Genomic DNA, 16542 nt, shown 5'->3' with positions numbered 1-16542 from the left:
AGTTCTATATATGATATGCATGTCAATGGTGAGATTAATTTAGAATTGTTGGAATTCTTTTATGTACCAACTCCTAGAATTCCTATTTTATATGGAATTCCAAAAATTCATAAATCTTTGATTCACCACTTTTAAGACCAACTGTATTCTTACAAGGCTGGATAACAACCTATTTCTTGCTTTTTAGAAAATAGATTAAAGGCAGCATTAAAATTATAACATATAGTGATAAAGGATACTTCACAATTTTTGGAATATCTTTATGAATGGTCTTTGACACCTGATGTAATTGTTATTTTGCAACCTTAGATGTAAATGCTTTATTCACTTCGATTCCTAATGATATAGGTCTGGATTTTTTATGTGAAGTTCTGACTAAATATGCAAGGGTGGCCTTGGTGGTGCAGCGGTTAGCGTAGTCACCTCACAGCAAGAGGTTCTCTGGTTCAATTCTCGGCTGGGGTGCCTTCTGTCCGGAGTCTGCATGTCCTCCTTGTGGTCGCGTGGGTTTCCTCCGGGTGCTCCAGTTTCCTCCCACGTCTTAAAGACATGCAGTAGGTGGATTGGACACTCTAAATTGGCCCTAGGTGTGAGTGTGTGTGTGTGTGTGTGTGTGTGTGTGTGTGTGTGTGTGTGTGTGTGTGTGTGCCTTCTGTGGAAGGTTGGGCGCCGGGCTGGCAACTTGACACTGTAAAACTCCACTGCCAATCATGAGCGGACAGATGATCTGCTGTGGCGACCCCTAACCTGGAAAAAGCCGAAAGAAGAAGACACTCTGCCTCAGAAATTAATATATGTGCCTTAGCTGAGTTAGTTCTAACTAGTAATATTTTTCTGTTTCATGAAGAAATATTTAAGGAATGTAAAGGTGTAGGTATGGGTAGGCCCATGGCAAACAGTTATGCTAACCTGGTCATGAATATGTGGGAATCTAATTATGTTTTATAAGGATCAATTAACCTTTATGTTGAAAATGTTTTATTTTACAGACATTTTGTAGATGATTTATTTTTGATTTGGAAAGGATCTATATCCAGGTTTGATGACTTTTTAAGCTATTTAAATTCAACAACAAATTTCTTGACATTTAAACATACAATACGTGTTACAAAAACTGAATTTTTAGATTTTCGGTTATATAAAGATAATTTAGGAAAGATACAAACTACGCTTTTTAGAAAACCAGTTAAAAAGAACACATATTTGCATAAAGGGTATATGCACCCCCTGCATATATTTAAAAATATAGTTAAAAATCAGTTGACCAAAGTAGCAAGGTTAAACACAAACAAAGAAAATCTTAATAGACAACTCAAACTTATGACAAATGATTTTGTTGAAAGAGGGTATAATGCTGAAGGAGTAACAGTGGTTGCTAAAAATATTTATTCAAATAGTTTGAATATGTTTACACCTATACTTTCAGGACATAGTTCCATTAAAGTTCATGATTTTAATAATACAATGCAAACAAACGATAGATTTAGATGTATTCTTACTTATGACTTTTATACCAAAGATGTACAGGAAATTATTAGAAGACATTGGTCCATGTTGAACTTTATTCCTAGTTTAAAGGATACGACCATTGATCAACTGTCCTTTGGCTATAAAAAATCTAATACCTTAAAAAGCATTTTATTTTATAAAGAACAAGAAAAGTATTTTTATAACACACAAAATATTTTTAATAAAAGGCACTCATAAATGCTACAACTGTCAGTTTTATATGGATACTATTATTCATCCAGTAAAGCAAACACCATTCACCGCCGATTCCTCTTCCGAGCCGATCTTGGACTTCAGAGCCAGAATGTCCAGAACTGATTGTAGTGGAACCATCGGAACTGAGACCTTTCTCAGGAACTTCGGATACGAACATCGCTCCGACGTCCTTGGTTCCATCGGAACTTGTGGAATCTAGGACCCAACGCTATCCACTTGGGTCTGGGGAGGAGAGGCGGATTGGACAGTTGTTGGATCTGACCTTGCCTGTCGGGGCATTGGCTTGGGTGAGTTTGGCTCCTACCTCAGCCTTGGAGCCAACTCCCTTGGTTCTGGGGATTCCCTTTGATTCTTCGGACCCAGGAGTTTCCTTGGATCAGCGCCGGGGGCTTTCGAAGTGATAAGGAGCGTGCAGTCTGCACAGACAGGTCCACTCTCTGGTCGGGGCATTCTCCCCCCAAAGGCACCAATATCTGTCTATGTACCACGGTATCCACAGGACATGGAGATCCTAGGCCTCAGGATGGCCCATTGGGTGACCCCCCCTTCCGAAATGTCTCCAGAATACCCCTCAGAGGAGGTCCCTCAGAAGAGGTTAGGTAAGAGAAAGCATTTAGACTCCCCAGAGGAGTCCGTCGCATCAGATACAGACCTTGATGATTCTGAAGGGTCCCCACGGTTGCTTTCTGCTGATGTCTCCTTCGCGGACATCTTAGAAATACTAAAATAGAGAGGCGGCTAGAAGTCCATCAACCCTTATGAGGAGGAGTCCGTATGTCAGAGGGCTTCTGGATCTCGCCCTTCCTCCATTTAGGTGTCTCCACCTTTTGACTAAGCTAATAGACCTAGTTTCTCGAAAACCGTGGGCGTCTCCAGATTCAGTGGAACCTGTTCCTTGGAGGCCAGACAAGTTCACCACCTCACCAGCGGACAAGAATTCTCTAACCAAAGGAGTCCCAGTAGATGCTATGGTGATGGTGGCAGCTACCTAGAAGGATCTCTGAGACGTCATCTTTTGTCCATCCACCGAACAAGGAGTCTCGTACGATGGACAGATATGGAAAGTGCACCTTTTGTTCAGTGACTTTTGCACTTGGATCGCTGAATTAACTAACTCACTGTACTAGACTTCAGAGAGAGATCATGAAGGAGCTAGGAGATACTCTCCAAAGTTCAGTAGCAGAAGAGGTATCAGAGAACATTTCCTCTCAGCTCTCCACCTTAAATTCAGTGGTCAACTCCTCCATGAGACTCATTTCTTATGCAGCGGATGGAGTGAGCAGAGTGGCGTGTTCAGGAATTCCCTAAGGAGACATTCCTGGATGTGCTTGTTGGATTGTGCAGAGCCCGTTCAAATCTTCTTTTGTGAATACCCCTTTTAATGGCTTGTCTTTGTTCAGACAAGGCACACTACCCAGGTGTGAACAAGAAGAACAGACTCTCTGTCATAGGAGTCCATTCTTCCCTACTTACCCGACCTTACCAAAGTGTTAGAAGGGGGGAAATGTGGTGTTGAAAATCCCAGAGAGCTTTCCAGGACACACGTGGTGATTCTTCCCCCAGGGGCAGAGGGGGAAGATGAAATGGAAGATGCCAACCTCGTGGCAGTAGGGGTCCACAGAATCAGGGTGACAGGGCCTCATTCCTTGGTAAGCCCTTTCAGCGCTCCTGAAGGGAGACCTGCCTGTCCATCTCTGGAGGCAGTCGGGAGTCGCTTATCTTTGTACCCAGAAGCCTAGCTAACATTAACAAAGGACAAGTTGGTACAAAGCATCATATCCAGAGGTTACTCTGTCTCCTTTTCCCTCCCTGTCCCAAACATAAAAAATATCCCGTACATTCCACCCAGTCAAAGGGAACAGGCAACTCTAGAAATACAAAAGTTGCTAGATAAAAGAGTCATCCAAACAGTCCCCGCAGACCAAATAGGATCCGGAACGTACTCAAGATTCATTTTAGTCCCAAAGAAAACGGGACTAGAAACCCATCCTGGATCTCGACAATTAAACAAATCAGTAAAAAAGTCAAAGTTCCAAACACTGCAGTCAGTACTCCCTTTTTTGGAACAAGATGATTGGATGTGCTCTATAGACCTCCAGGTTGCGTATTACCACCTAAAAATGGACAGAAGAGCCAGGAGTCATCTGCGCTTTTGGCCGGAAGCCAGTCACTACCAGTTTTGAGCTCTGTCCTTTGAGCTCACTACAGCTCCCAGAGTGTTCAAGTGTATGGCTGTGCTCGTGTCTCACTTGAGATGCCTAGGATTCCAAGTGTTTCCATACCTAGATGACTGGCTCCTAACTGCCACCACCGAGCATCTACTAACAAAAGCAAGAGATACCACCTTACATATCTGCTCTCACCTAGGGATCACAATAAACTACGAAAAATCTGCCTTGTCACCATCTCAGTGTATAGTTTTTATAGAAGCAGATTTAGATGCATCAAAAGTGATAGCCAGACATACTTCAGAAAGGGTTCAAGTTCTACAACATCAGGTCCTAAACCTTATTTCCAAGAAAAAAGTACAAGCAAGGACAGTTCTGAAAGTCTTGAACCATGGCAGCAGCCATAACCCTGATTCTATTAGCACATCTGCACATGAGAATTCTACAGTGGCTACTGTTCACTCAGTGGTCCATGCAGGAACTTCTCCTGTTCCACCAAATATAGATAACAGAATCTTGAAGAAAGACCTCCCTTGGTGACTTTACTCCACTCATGTGACATTAGATCGACCCTTTGTACTTCCCCAACCATTAGCCACAGTGATCATGGATGCCTCTAAGATAGGGTGGGAGGGCATTATCTGGGAATGACAGTCCAAGGCACTTGGCAGGATTATCAGGCCCATTTGCACATCAGTGTCCTAAAGATGAAAGTGGTGCTTCTAGCGTTGCAAGCATTCTGGGACTGTCTTGCGCTGGGATCTACTGCAATGCAGACAGACATGTCAGTTATGTGGTACATAAACAAACAAGGAGGAACCAGATCTTACTCCCTTTGTTGGGAGGCCCTAAGAGTATGGCAATGGGCAATCTCCTCCCAAGACTTTCTGGCAGCAATGCAAATCCCTGGGAAATCTAACGTGATAGCAAACAAGCTTAGCAGAGTGATTCTGATGCCTCACGAGTGGTCCCTAAAAGAAGTGGAGGAAAAGATTTTGCGCAAGTGGAGCCAGCCTTGCTGCGACCTTTTTTTGCCACATCCATAAACACCAAATGCAGCAACTACCTTGCCCTGATCCCCCCTTCGTGGGAGTCACCAAGGGATGCACTTGTGCACGATTGGCCCTCGGGTCTATTCTTCGCCTTTCCTCCCTTTCCCTTGATGCCCAAAGTTCTTCAGAAAGCCAATTACTTGGGAATGAACTTGATACTCATCACTGCATACTGGCCTTGTCAAATCTGGTTCTCCTTCCTGTGGCTTCATCTCCAGGAGGAGTCTTGGATCCTGGACCCAGTACCGGACCTCTTGATTCATGCATCAGGGATGCTCCACCCCATCTGTCAAATTGACAGCTTGGCTGCTCCGATTCCAACCATAGCCAGGCTTTCTAACCTTTCTCCGTCAGTAAAACATGTCCTGATTTTGTCTCATAAAGCTTCGACAAGAAAGCTGCATAAAGGCAAATGGAAAACATTTTCTTTATGGGCTTTGAGCAATCACATTGGTCCTTTTTCTGTCCCAATAGCTTCCATTCTTGAATTCTTAGCAAAGCTATTCAATGAAGGCGCAGCTGCAGCTACTATTCAAGTTCGGTTAGCAGCGATATCTAATTTCCATTTAGGTGAATCAGGCCCCAATGTGATGTCCCACAGACTTTGCAAAGCCTTTCTTAAAGGTATAATTTTGTTAAGACCACCTATTAAAGCCCCTCCAGCACCATGGGACTTAAATTTTCTTATCCTGTTTGATTCTTCCCCCATTCGAGCCTGCATCATCCTGTGATCTTAAGTATTTGACTTGGGAAAACAATTCTTTTGATAACTATTACTTCTACTAGAAAGGTTTCAGAGCTGCAAGCATTGTCAATAAACCCCCCCTACATGCTTTTCAACAAAGACAGAGTATCCCTACGAACAAACCTGTCTTTTCTACCCAAAGTATGTTCAGAATCTAATTTGAACCAATCCATAGAACTACCATTTTTTTCTCCAACTATGAGAATAAGGCAGAATATGTTGGACCAACTGGATGTACATAGGCAGTTACGTTTCTACCTACATAGGACTTCAGAAAACCTAACCAATTATGTGTATCCTTTTTGGACTCCAAGAAAGGTGCTTCTGTGTCTAAAGTCACACACTCGAAATGGCTATCGGATTGTATTACCTTTACTTAAAAATCTCAAAACAAAGAACTTTCCCATAAAGTAAAAGGTCATTCTACAATAGCCATTGCAACCTCTTCTGCCTTTCGGGCATGGCTACCTATTGATACCATTTGTGCTGCAGGAACAAGGGCAAGGCCGTATACCTTTATCACTCATTACAAAGTAGATTTGGCCTCCAGGAAAAGGGCCTCCTTTGGGTCCACTGTTCTGAAGAATATTCTCCTTTGAGCCACCCAAGAAAGAAAGTGCTAGGGACTCTGTCCCAACCAGCTAAGAATGAAGATGAGATAGGACAACATCACATAAAGAAGTTATGTACTCACCATAATGTTCCATGTCTGTTGTCCATCTCACCTTCATTCTTACATCCCACCCTCCTTCCCCAGCCCCTTGCCCCTGGAAGACCAAGCCGATGCAATTGGCTATGAATGTTCTCTGAACTTTTTCATTGCTCCATAAGGCAATCAGTGAGTTTTATTTAATATCTTAGTTATATCTGCAAACAAGATCTGGGTATCTCTCCTAATGCATGATGGGACAGCTAGTGGAAGACCTTGAGCTTTTGTATAAGGCCGAGTCGGATTCAAGGTTCAGATCCAAACCAAACCAGGTAAGAATGAAAGCGAGATGGACAACACACATGGAAAATTATGGTGAGTACATAATTTCTTTTTTTACTATGCCAGTACTTAAGGACATATATAGTAAAGTCAAGAAATGTGTTCTTTAAATATTAATGTACAAACATATATGAAATATTTACGTTTTTTGTTATATGTATATGTAGTTTTGTTGATACTTCAGTAGTTTTTATATGCTTTTTAAGCTTTAGAGTTGTTTTAAATATTGATTAAGCTGCTTATTAAGTTAATATAATTATAGTTATATAAGTGAGCTTCTCTTTGTTTTTCACCTGAGTGGTGAAAGTTGTGTGAACTAGCAAGAATAAGGTTTTTTGTTTTCCAAGTGCTGTGGTGCTAAAATACTCATTTTTTGTTTGGTCTACCCTCAAGCCTAATCCTGACGAGTTGGTAATCCTGGAGGAGTTTGGAACAGGACCTTCTACCTCCTGGGTGCCCCCCCCCCCCCAAGGATCCTTTAGTGGATCTTGTTTCCACTGGGGCATGGAAGAAACTGGACGTGGTTGAGTCCATCCCCAAGCACCCAGACAAGGTTCTAAGCACCCCATCTGACAAGCCTCATTGGGCCAAGGGGTCCCCAGTTGATGCCATGGTGGTTGCAGTGTCCACTAAGAAGGTGCTGGCTCAGGAGAGCTTCTTAATCCACTCTCCAGACAGGGAGTCTTGGGCGTTGGATCGTTTTGGGAAGTGGGCCTATCCTTCAGCTACTTTTGCCTTACGTGCACTGAATTACCTGGCACATGTCATCAGACTGCAGAGGTATCTGGTCAAAGAGGTCTCTGAGTCTGCCCCAAGGTCCATATTGGCAGAGGAGAAGAAAGTCTTCTCCTCCCATATGGCCACCCTCACTTCTATTTCAAATACATCCATGAGGCTTCTCTCACATGCTACTGAGGGTGCATCGAGGACTGCGGGGACAGGCATGGCCATCGGGTGACACGCCTGACTCCGCCTTTTTGCTTTTTCGGAGCCCTTCAAGGCATCTTTCATGAATGCTTCCTACAACAGTTCCACCTTATTTTGACCCAGAGCAAGAAGGACTGGAAGACTATGTCTGCCGTCAGGATCCACTTCTCCACTCCACAAAGATCCTTTTCAAGGAATCAGCTTGGGGTCAAAGAAGCTGTGGTTTCGGAAGTCAAGGGGTTCTTCCCAAGAAGTTCAGGATGCATCTTCCCCAGGGGCAGAGGGGGAAAGACAGGTGGCTTCCTCCTTGCAGAAGCGGTCCAAAGAACCAAGGGTTTCGGGATCCTTTTTTGGACAGACCCTTTCAGCAATCCTGAGGGATTGCAGACTGCTTGTCTCTGGAGGTGGTCAGGGGGCACCTATTTCTGCACCCAACAGCCTGGGAGTCCATTACAAATGACTGTTGGGTCATGCAAATCATATCCAGAGGTTACTCTATCCCCTTTCTTTATCCCACCTTTCCACCCAGACTCCTGGTCAACAGGAGGAGGCAGACATAGAAATTGCCAGGCTACTGACAAAACTAGTCATCCAGCCCATCCCACCCAGACCAGTCCAGATCGGGCATTTATTTTAGGTTCTTTTGGGTGCCAAAAAAAACTGGGGACTTAAGACCCATTCTGAATCTGTCAACTGTGATCCTGTCCATTGCCAAGACAAAGTTTTGGATGGTCACCCTTCAGTCCACTCTGCCTTTCCTGCAGATGAATGACTGGATGTGCTTGGTGGACCTCCAGGACACGTACTATCACATCAAGATGGACAGGTGCTCCCAGAGGTTTCTCTAATTCCAGCTGGGAGTCAATCATTTTCAGTTCAGAGTACTCCTATTTGGGCTCACCACTGCCCCCCCCCCGGTATTTACTATAGTAATGGCGGTAGTGATGGCTTACCTTCGGCTGTAGGGATTTCAGGCCTTTCCCTACCTGGACGATTATCTCCTCTCCGCTCCCCCCCAGGCATTGGCTAATACAGACCAGGAATTACCTTCTTCATATAGCCCCATCCCTGGGTGTTACCATGAATCTTACCAAGTTTTATCTGACACCATGCATAGAACCAAAAGCTTGCGGAAATTGGATCTCGTTTTCTAAACTCTTTTTGGGAAAGCCTGTCTCTAAGGTTACCATTGCTCGCTGGATTTCAGAGTGCATTTCCTTGGCCTATCGAACCAAAGTTTGTCTCCACCAGGACATACCCGGGAGCATTCTACCAGATCAATCTCCACTTCTGCAGCCTTTTGGTCCAGAGTTTCTCTCTGTGATATCTGTTCTGCTGCTACTTGGGCCTCGTCACATACTTTCATTTCTCATTATAAATTGGATCTTCTTTTCTGGAACAGGGCATCTTTTTGGCTCAGCCGTGCTCTGAAATATTCTTCCATGAGGACCTCCCAGGTTTTTGTTGGTAGCTAGGGACTCTGTCCCTCAGGTTGAAGAGCAAATGAAAACAACAACTTCAGATAAATTAGTTATGTACTTACCATAACTTTCCATCTGAGTTTTTGCTTTTTATTTGTCTTCAACCATCCCTCCCTCCATCCCCATGCCTTTTTAGGCTGCTTAGCGGACTGGACTGAAGAAACATGAACCCTCTTGTCCTAGCCAGCTTTCAGTAGGTTGACCTTTATATGATTAGACCAGGTATATAGGCCTGTTGGCCTTTTAGTTGAGTGCTGTTTTCTGCAACAGACTGGATCTGAAGGAGAGGAGGGAGAGGGGCTTTATGAGTACGCGAGGAGCTTGGACTGTGGATCCAGTGCTGGAGTATACGGCCAAGTCAGATCTGTGCTGGATCCCAGTCCCTCAGGTTGAAGGCAAATGAAAAGCAACAACTTAGATGGAATGTTATGGTAAGTACATAACTTATTTATCTGAAGTAGTTACTTCATTTGCTCTGCAACCTGTGGGTATCGGATCCGATCTCTGATCCGAGCTGGCAGATTCACAAGCTGCAAGATCCGAGCTCCTAGCTCCTCCCCCTACCCATAATCCCCTGCCACTAACTGTATTATCTCAGATCGCTTTTGCCGTGGCTGTAGACAGCTACTTTTTGAAGAGCTCCTTAGCTGACTGGTGAGATTGTTCCTTTTTTCTCTTAGAGAAGAGCCTTTTCTTAGTGTTGATTGTGGTGTGTGTGTGTGTTCAGAGCCTATAGCCAGTTTAGTTTGTTAAATAGTTTCCCTTTTTTGTTTAGTGTTAGTTTTTCTGTGTGTCCCCTCCCCCACTTAGTGTTTGGGTGTGCGTGCGTTGTGGTAGAGAATGGCTGAAGGGCCCAAGGCCGTTTTTTTTCAAAATGTATTGAGTGTGGCCATAAGCTTTCCCCTGCTGATGGCCACACTCATTGCGTTTTATGCCCGGGGGTGGCCCATTTATCAACAGACTGCCAAATCTGTGCAGCCTTTAACCCCCGGGCACTTAGGGACAGGAAGAATAAGCTAATCCTGGCAGGCTTGCTTCCCCAGGATTCGGCTGCTTCTTCCACTCCCACCAAGGCTCAGGCGGTCTCCACAGCCCCAGTGCCTTCCGTTCCCCCCGCTCAGCCGGGAACTCAACCTCCTACTTCGAGCTTGAATTCGAGGGACTCTGGTGCCGCTTCCTCTAAAGAGAAGAGGCACAAAGATAAGGAGACACATAGGTCTCATAAAAGGCGGGCTGAGACTCAACCCTCAGCCCCGCCATCTAAGCTAGCTAGCTCTCCCTCGAGGGTTTCCGGATCCTCCCCCTCTCGGCTCCGTTTGCCTCATTTTTCGCCAGAGGAGTACCGGTATCCCTCGAGGTCGTTGAGGCGACCCTCCTGGCCTGCCTCGATGACTTCCTCTAGGTCGACCAGGAGCCTCACTGACGCCGATATGGATCGGATGATGCGACGATTCCTGCAGACCCAAATGCAGATGGGGGTGCTCTTGCCGCCCCCCCCTTCATGGGGGGAGTGCGGTCTCTGTCTTCGCCCCGATCACTCCTTCTCCAACCCGTTTTCAGGTTTTGGAGTCATCGGATCCGGGCCCTTTCAGAGCCGGGGTTTCGTCGGCACCGATAGCTCCGGTCTCTTCGACGCCGACCATGCCCTTGAGTGTTTCGGATCCGAGTTTTCTGGGCCGAGGGCCGAGCGTTGGATCCGGGGGAGTTGATGTGTCTTCGGCGCCGCTGAGGTCGGAGCACACATCTCTCTCGGATCCGACCGCATCGGCTCCGACTCCGGTCCCTACCGCAGAGCCGAGGAGATTGCTCTTGGAGCCTGGGGAGAGCAGTTCTCCTTCGGCTTTTGAGGTAGTGGAGAGGGTGCTGTCGAGATCCTCCAGGTCCCCAGTCCGGGCTTCGGATCCTCCCGCACCCCCTCTGCATATGTGTGTATCCTCCGTCATCCGTCCATTGGGACAGCCTGTCCAAGCCCTCCAGCCCATTCCCGTGGAGGAACAGGAAGCCGTTGACGAGCCCTCCTCGGACAGTCCCACCGAGGCGGTCCCTTGTAAACGGAGCTGTAAAAGGAGGCACCTGGACTCCCCTGAGTCCGTCACCACAGACACGGATTTGGATGAAAGTGAAGGTTCCCCAAGGTCACCCCCCGAGGATGTCTCCTTCGGAGACATCATGGAGATGTTGCGTATTAGAGGGGGGTGGTCTGCCCAAAAACCTTCTGCAGACGAATCCGTCTTCCTGGAGGCATTTGAGGCACGCCCGTCTACCTCCTGGGTGTCCCCTCCGGCTGACCCCATGGCAGACCTTATTACTACCAGGGCGTGGAAGGAGCCCGACACCGTGGAGCCAATCCTGAGACGGCTTGACAAAGTCCTTAGCCCCCCATCAGATAGACAGTCGTGGGCCAAGGGGTCTCCGGTCGATGCCATGTTGGTGGCGGCTGCCACGAAGAGAGAACTCACCCAAGAGAGTTTTTCGGTACACCTGCCAGATAAGGAATCTCGAGCGCTGGACCGCATTGAGAAGCGGATGTTTGCTTCAGCGACCTTCTCAGTGAGGGCGCTGAATGCACATATCATTAGGCTACAGCGAGACTTGATTAAGGAATACGCTGTAGCCCCCCCCCCCAGAGTCCATGTCGGTTGAGGACAAGCAGGTGTTTTCGACTCGTATGGCCACTCTAAAATCCATTTCTAACACGTCCATGCGGCTACTCTCTCATGCAACGGAGGGAGCCGCGAGAGCCAGCAGAGCCGGGGTCGTCTTGCGGCATCACGCCTGGCTCCTCCTTTGCAATTTCACGGAACCCTTCAAGGCGTCCTTCGCGAATGCGCCCTTTGACGGGTCTTCACTTTTTGGCAAGACCGTTTGCGAAATGCTATTCCAAAGCGAGAAGGACAGGAAGACGCTGTCTTCCGTCGGGGTCCGCTTCTCTAATCCCCAATGATCCTTCTCAAGGAATCAGAGGGGACAAAAGAAGTTGTGGTTCCGCAAGTCTCAGCAATCCCATCCAGCTTCGGACCCCTCGTCCTCCAGAGGCAGAGGAGGACAAGGTGGACCCCGGCCCAGAGGCAGAGGGGGGCCACGTAATTTCGGGTCTAGAGAGCCTTTCTCTGACAGACCCGCGCAGCAGCCCTGAGGGCTTACCCGACTGTCCATCTCTGGAGGCAGTCGGGGGGCGGTTGACGGAGCATCTGTCAAATTGGGAGTCCATTACGACAGATGAATGGGTGCTCTGGGTCATATCCAGAGGTTACTCCATTCCCTTCCTAAGTCTTCCCCCTACAAGCAGACACCTCCCCGATGTTCCACCCGATCAGAGGGAGGCAGCGGCTTCAGAGGTTTCGAAGTTGCTAAGAAAAAGAGCCATCCAACCCGTCCCCCCAGATCAGTCCGGAGTGGGTTATTACTCCAGGTACTTTTTAGTGCCAAAGAAGACGGGGGACCCAAGACCCATCCTAGACTTGTCCGCTCTGAACCTGTTCATCCCCAAGGTAAAATTCCGGATGGTCACACTTCAATCAATTCTCCCCTTGCTGCAGGAGAATGACTGGATGTGCTGTATAGACCTCAAGGATGCGTACTACCACATATTGATGGACAGACGATCCAGAAGGTTTCTCCGCTTCCGGCTGGGAGCCAGTCATTATCAGTTCAGGGTTCTTCCTTTTGGCCTCATCTCAGCCCCCAGAGTGTTCACCAAGGTCATGGCAGTGGTTGCAGCCCACCTGAGACTTCAGGGCATTCAGGTTTTCCCGTACCTAGATGACTGGCTCCTTACCGCCGCCAACAGGCATCAACTCTGCGTTGCAAGAGATTACACTCTGACTCTTGCCCAGTGTCTAGGCATCTCAGTGAATCTTCAAAAAACCTTCCTTCGCCCCGTACAAGTATTAGAGTTCATAGGGGCCAGATTGGATACCCGTACTTCTCGAGCCTTTCTGATGTCGGACAGGCTGAGCGCTTGTCGCTTCAGGTGCTTACTCTTCTTCAGAGCCAGGCTCCTGCGGCGGAGTTAGTCCTGAGGGCACTAGGGTCTATGTCAGCGGCAATCGGTCTATCCCTTCATGCACGCCTGCGAATGCGGATTTTACAATGGTACCTCCAGGTTCAGTGGTCGCTATTACTCCACCCATTAAGCTCTCCGATCCCACTGAGCAGAATTTGCAGAGACTCCCTTCTTTGGTGGCTTCACTCTTGAGAGCTGAGGCAAAGGAGACCCTTTGTGATTCCCCCGCCCCAAGCCACGTTGACTACGGATGCTTCTCGCCTCGGGTGGGGGGGCATTGTTTGGGCAGAACCGTCCAAGGCATGTGGACTTCCCTAGAGACTGCTCTGCATATCAATGTCCTAGAGATGAGGGCGGTGCTTCTAGCGTTGCAAGCTCTCCACGACCTTCTACCTCTGGTGACTGTTGCATTCCAGACAGACAATATGTTGGTAGTCTGGTACATAAACAAACAGGGAGGAACCAGGTCTTATCCCCTTTGTCAAGAAGCTATGAGAGTGTGGGAATGGGCGATATCCACCAACTGCTTTCTAGTAGCAATGCACATTCCGGGACGGTCCAACATATATTAGCGGACAAACTGAGTCGGATAATTCTCACTCTGTACGAGTGGTCTCTCAATCCATCAGTTACGAAGCAGATCTTCCGCAAGTGGGGTTGGCCTTGCTGCGATCTTTTTGCCTCTCCATTAAACACAAAATGCAGCAAGTACTTAGCAATACTTCCCCCAGAGGGGGAGACTCCCAGAGACGCTCTAGTTCATGCTTGGCCTCCCGGTCTTCTTTATGCTTACCCTCCCCTTCTGCTTATGACCAAGTTCATACAGAAAGCCTCTCGGTTGGGGAGCAAATTTATCCTCATAGCCCCATTCTGGCCTCGCCAGATCTGGTTCCAGTACCTGCGGTCTCACAGTTTAAATCCCCCTTGGATACTGGAACCCATTCCAGACCTGATTTCACATCCCGCAGGATGTCAAACCCGGAACCTGGTAAACCTCAAGCTTGCGGCTTGGTTGATCCAGTTCCACTGATGGCAAGGACTCCCGGTATCTCATCACCAGTGAAGGCCATTCTGGTAGCGGCTCATAAGCCGGCTACCAGGAAAATATATAATAGCAAGTGGAAACGCATTTCCATCTGGGCAACAGACAAGGGCCTGGATCCTTTTACAGTTCCTATTCCGACATTCTTGGACTTCCTGTCACTGATTTTTCGGCAGGGAGCAAGTGCTTCTACGGTTAAGGTGCAGTTAGCAGCCATTTCCCATTTTCATGTGGGAGATGGACTAGGGTCATTGGCATCCACAAAGTTATGCAAAACTTTCTTGCTAGGCTTCTTTCTCTTGAAGCCTCCTGTGAAAACGGTGGTGCCCCCATGGGATTTGACACTAGTCTTGCAAGCCCTGACAAGTCCACCCTTTGAGCCTGCAGCCTCGATTCCTTTAAAATTCTTGTCCTGGAAAACGGCTTTTTTGGTAGCTATTACTTCTGCCAAGAGGGTTTCGGAACTCCAAGCACTGTGTATGAAACCCCCTTATCTCATTTTTCGCAGGGATAGAGCGTCTCTCAGGACTAACCCGTCTTTCTTACGTAAGGTGGCTTCGGAATCTAATATCAATCAATCAATCAATTTGCCCGTGTTCTTTCCAAATTTTTAGAATAAGGGGGAGTGCATATTGCACAAACTGGACATACACAGGCAACTACGTTTTTACTTGCACAGAACTAAGGATTTTCGCAAGTCTGATCAGTTGTTTGTGTCCTTTGTAAAATCAGCCAGGGGAAGGGCCATTTCTAAAGTGACCCTAGCAAATTGGATTTGTCAATGTATAGTTCAGGGGTATGTATCTTCGGGCAAACCAGCTCCTATGGGAATACACGCTCATTCTACCCGGTCCATCGCCACCTCAGCAGCTTTCTGGTCCAGGGTTCCCTTGGACGACATATGTTCAGCAGCTACCTGGTCCTCTTCTCATACGTTCATTTCTCATTATAAACTGGATATGATATCGAGAAGTAGGTTTTTTTGGCTCATGGTGCTCGAATATCCTTCCATAAGGCCACCCTGGTTTATTGTCTAGGTAGCTGGGGACTCTGTCTCACAGGTTGCAGAGCAAATGAAGTAACTACTTCAGATAAAGAAGTAATGTACTCACCATAACGTTCCATCTGAGTAGATACTTCATTTGTCTGCAACCATCCCCCCCTGCCATCCCCCTAACTTTTTCTTGGGTTTTCTTCTGGTCACCTGAAATTTTGCTGTCTTGAGGTTAGGTCTTCAGTATGCCTCTGTCGAGGTTATGACTTAGATTGGGCAATATCGGTCTGAGGTAATACAGTTAGTGGCAGGGGATTATGGGTAGGGGAGGATCTAGGAGCTCGGATCTTGTAGCTTGTGAAGCTGCCGGCTCGGATCCGATACCCACAGGTTGCAGACAAATGAAGTACCTACTCAGATGGAACGTTATGGTGAGTACATAACTTCTTTTTATACAGCACAAAAGTGTAATCCAGAGGTTCTAACTTAGAATGTAATGGACTTCCGTGGACAATATTTTAACAGGTGTTCTGAGTTGTGAAAATGATGCATTTCATTTTCTTTCTTATTATTTTTTGTTTACAAGTGCAGTTATTGATTCTTAGTCTATCTGGGAGTTCCCTTTCCCTTATAAACTAATCATTTTGTATAAGGCTAAAGGCAGCTGAAAATGTACTGTACATAGATGGCTCATTAAAGATAATGTGAAATGGTATTTTATGCATGTCTTGTGTTGTGCTGCCATTGCATTCTTCATACTACACAACTGCAAAAACAAGAATAAGTTTTCTGTTATCATACTCACTGGTAAACCTCTTGAATATAGAAAAGTACGCAAATTAGTTAAAATGTAGCAGTTGAAAAATAAGACTATCTTTGTCTGATAATTATACTTGATGTTTTTTTCCTCAGGCACTAGAGCTGAAACCAGGTGACAAGAATTGCTTGGTTGCTCGTTCTAAGTGTTATTTAAAGCTTGGACAAGCTGAAGCCTCATTAAGAGATGCTGAGGAATCTTTGCACACAGACAAGAATTCTATCAAGGTACTTGTTCACTAAAAGAATGGCTTTCTTTTGAGCATTCTCCTGTCTATATGCAATAGCTCAGGTTTCTGAAGTGTTAATGTTACTTCAGTAGCACAGGTTGAAATTTTAGTTTTCCTTTGCAGCATTTCAACTTCTCAGAAGCACTCACATGTACTGATGAACAAATAGTTAAAACAAAACAGATTAGTATTGTTAAATTCATTTTTGGGGTAGGCCTCTTTCCTGTAATTTGTATTGTCAGCAGCCTATTTCTGTGCCAGTTGTCACTGTTGTTTGGGTTCCTTCTTGTGGTAAGAAATGGTGCAGTTCATAACTCTTACAGGACATTAAATTCGGTAAAAGATGAATGCACTATCCCCACCAT

The 16542-nt window shown here is 46.4% G+C and overlaps 1 protein-coding gene across 1 annotated transcript in view; it reads left to right on the top strand.

Moving 5' to 3' along the window:
• LOC122787970 (outer dynein arm-docking complex subunit 4-like) overlaps window positions 1-16190 on the top strand; it is an 86956-nt gene extending 70766 nt beyond the window's left edge. The window contains exon 2 of the mRNA XM_044054899.1: window positions 16044-16190. Coding sequence (XP_043910834.1) covers window positions 16044-16190 — 147 coding nt within the window. The remainder of the gene's footprint in view (window positions 1-16043) is intronic.
• The last annotated feature ends 352 nt before the right edge of the window (window positions 16191-16542 follow it).

Source organism: Protopterus annectens, chromosome 13.part0, assembly GCF_019279795.1.
Source record: "Protopterus annectens isolate FY-2018-M chromosome 13.part0, PAN1.0, whole genome shotgun sequence".
In the NCBI taxonomy this organism is placed as follows: domain Eukaryota; kingdom Metazoa; phylum Chordata; order Ceratodontiformes; family Protopteridae; genus Protopterus; species Protopterus annectens.
This window is presented reverse-complemented; position numbering and strand designations above follow the sequence as displayed.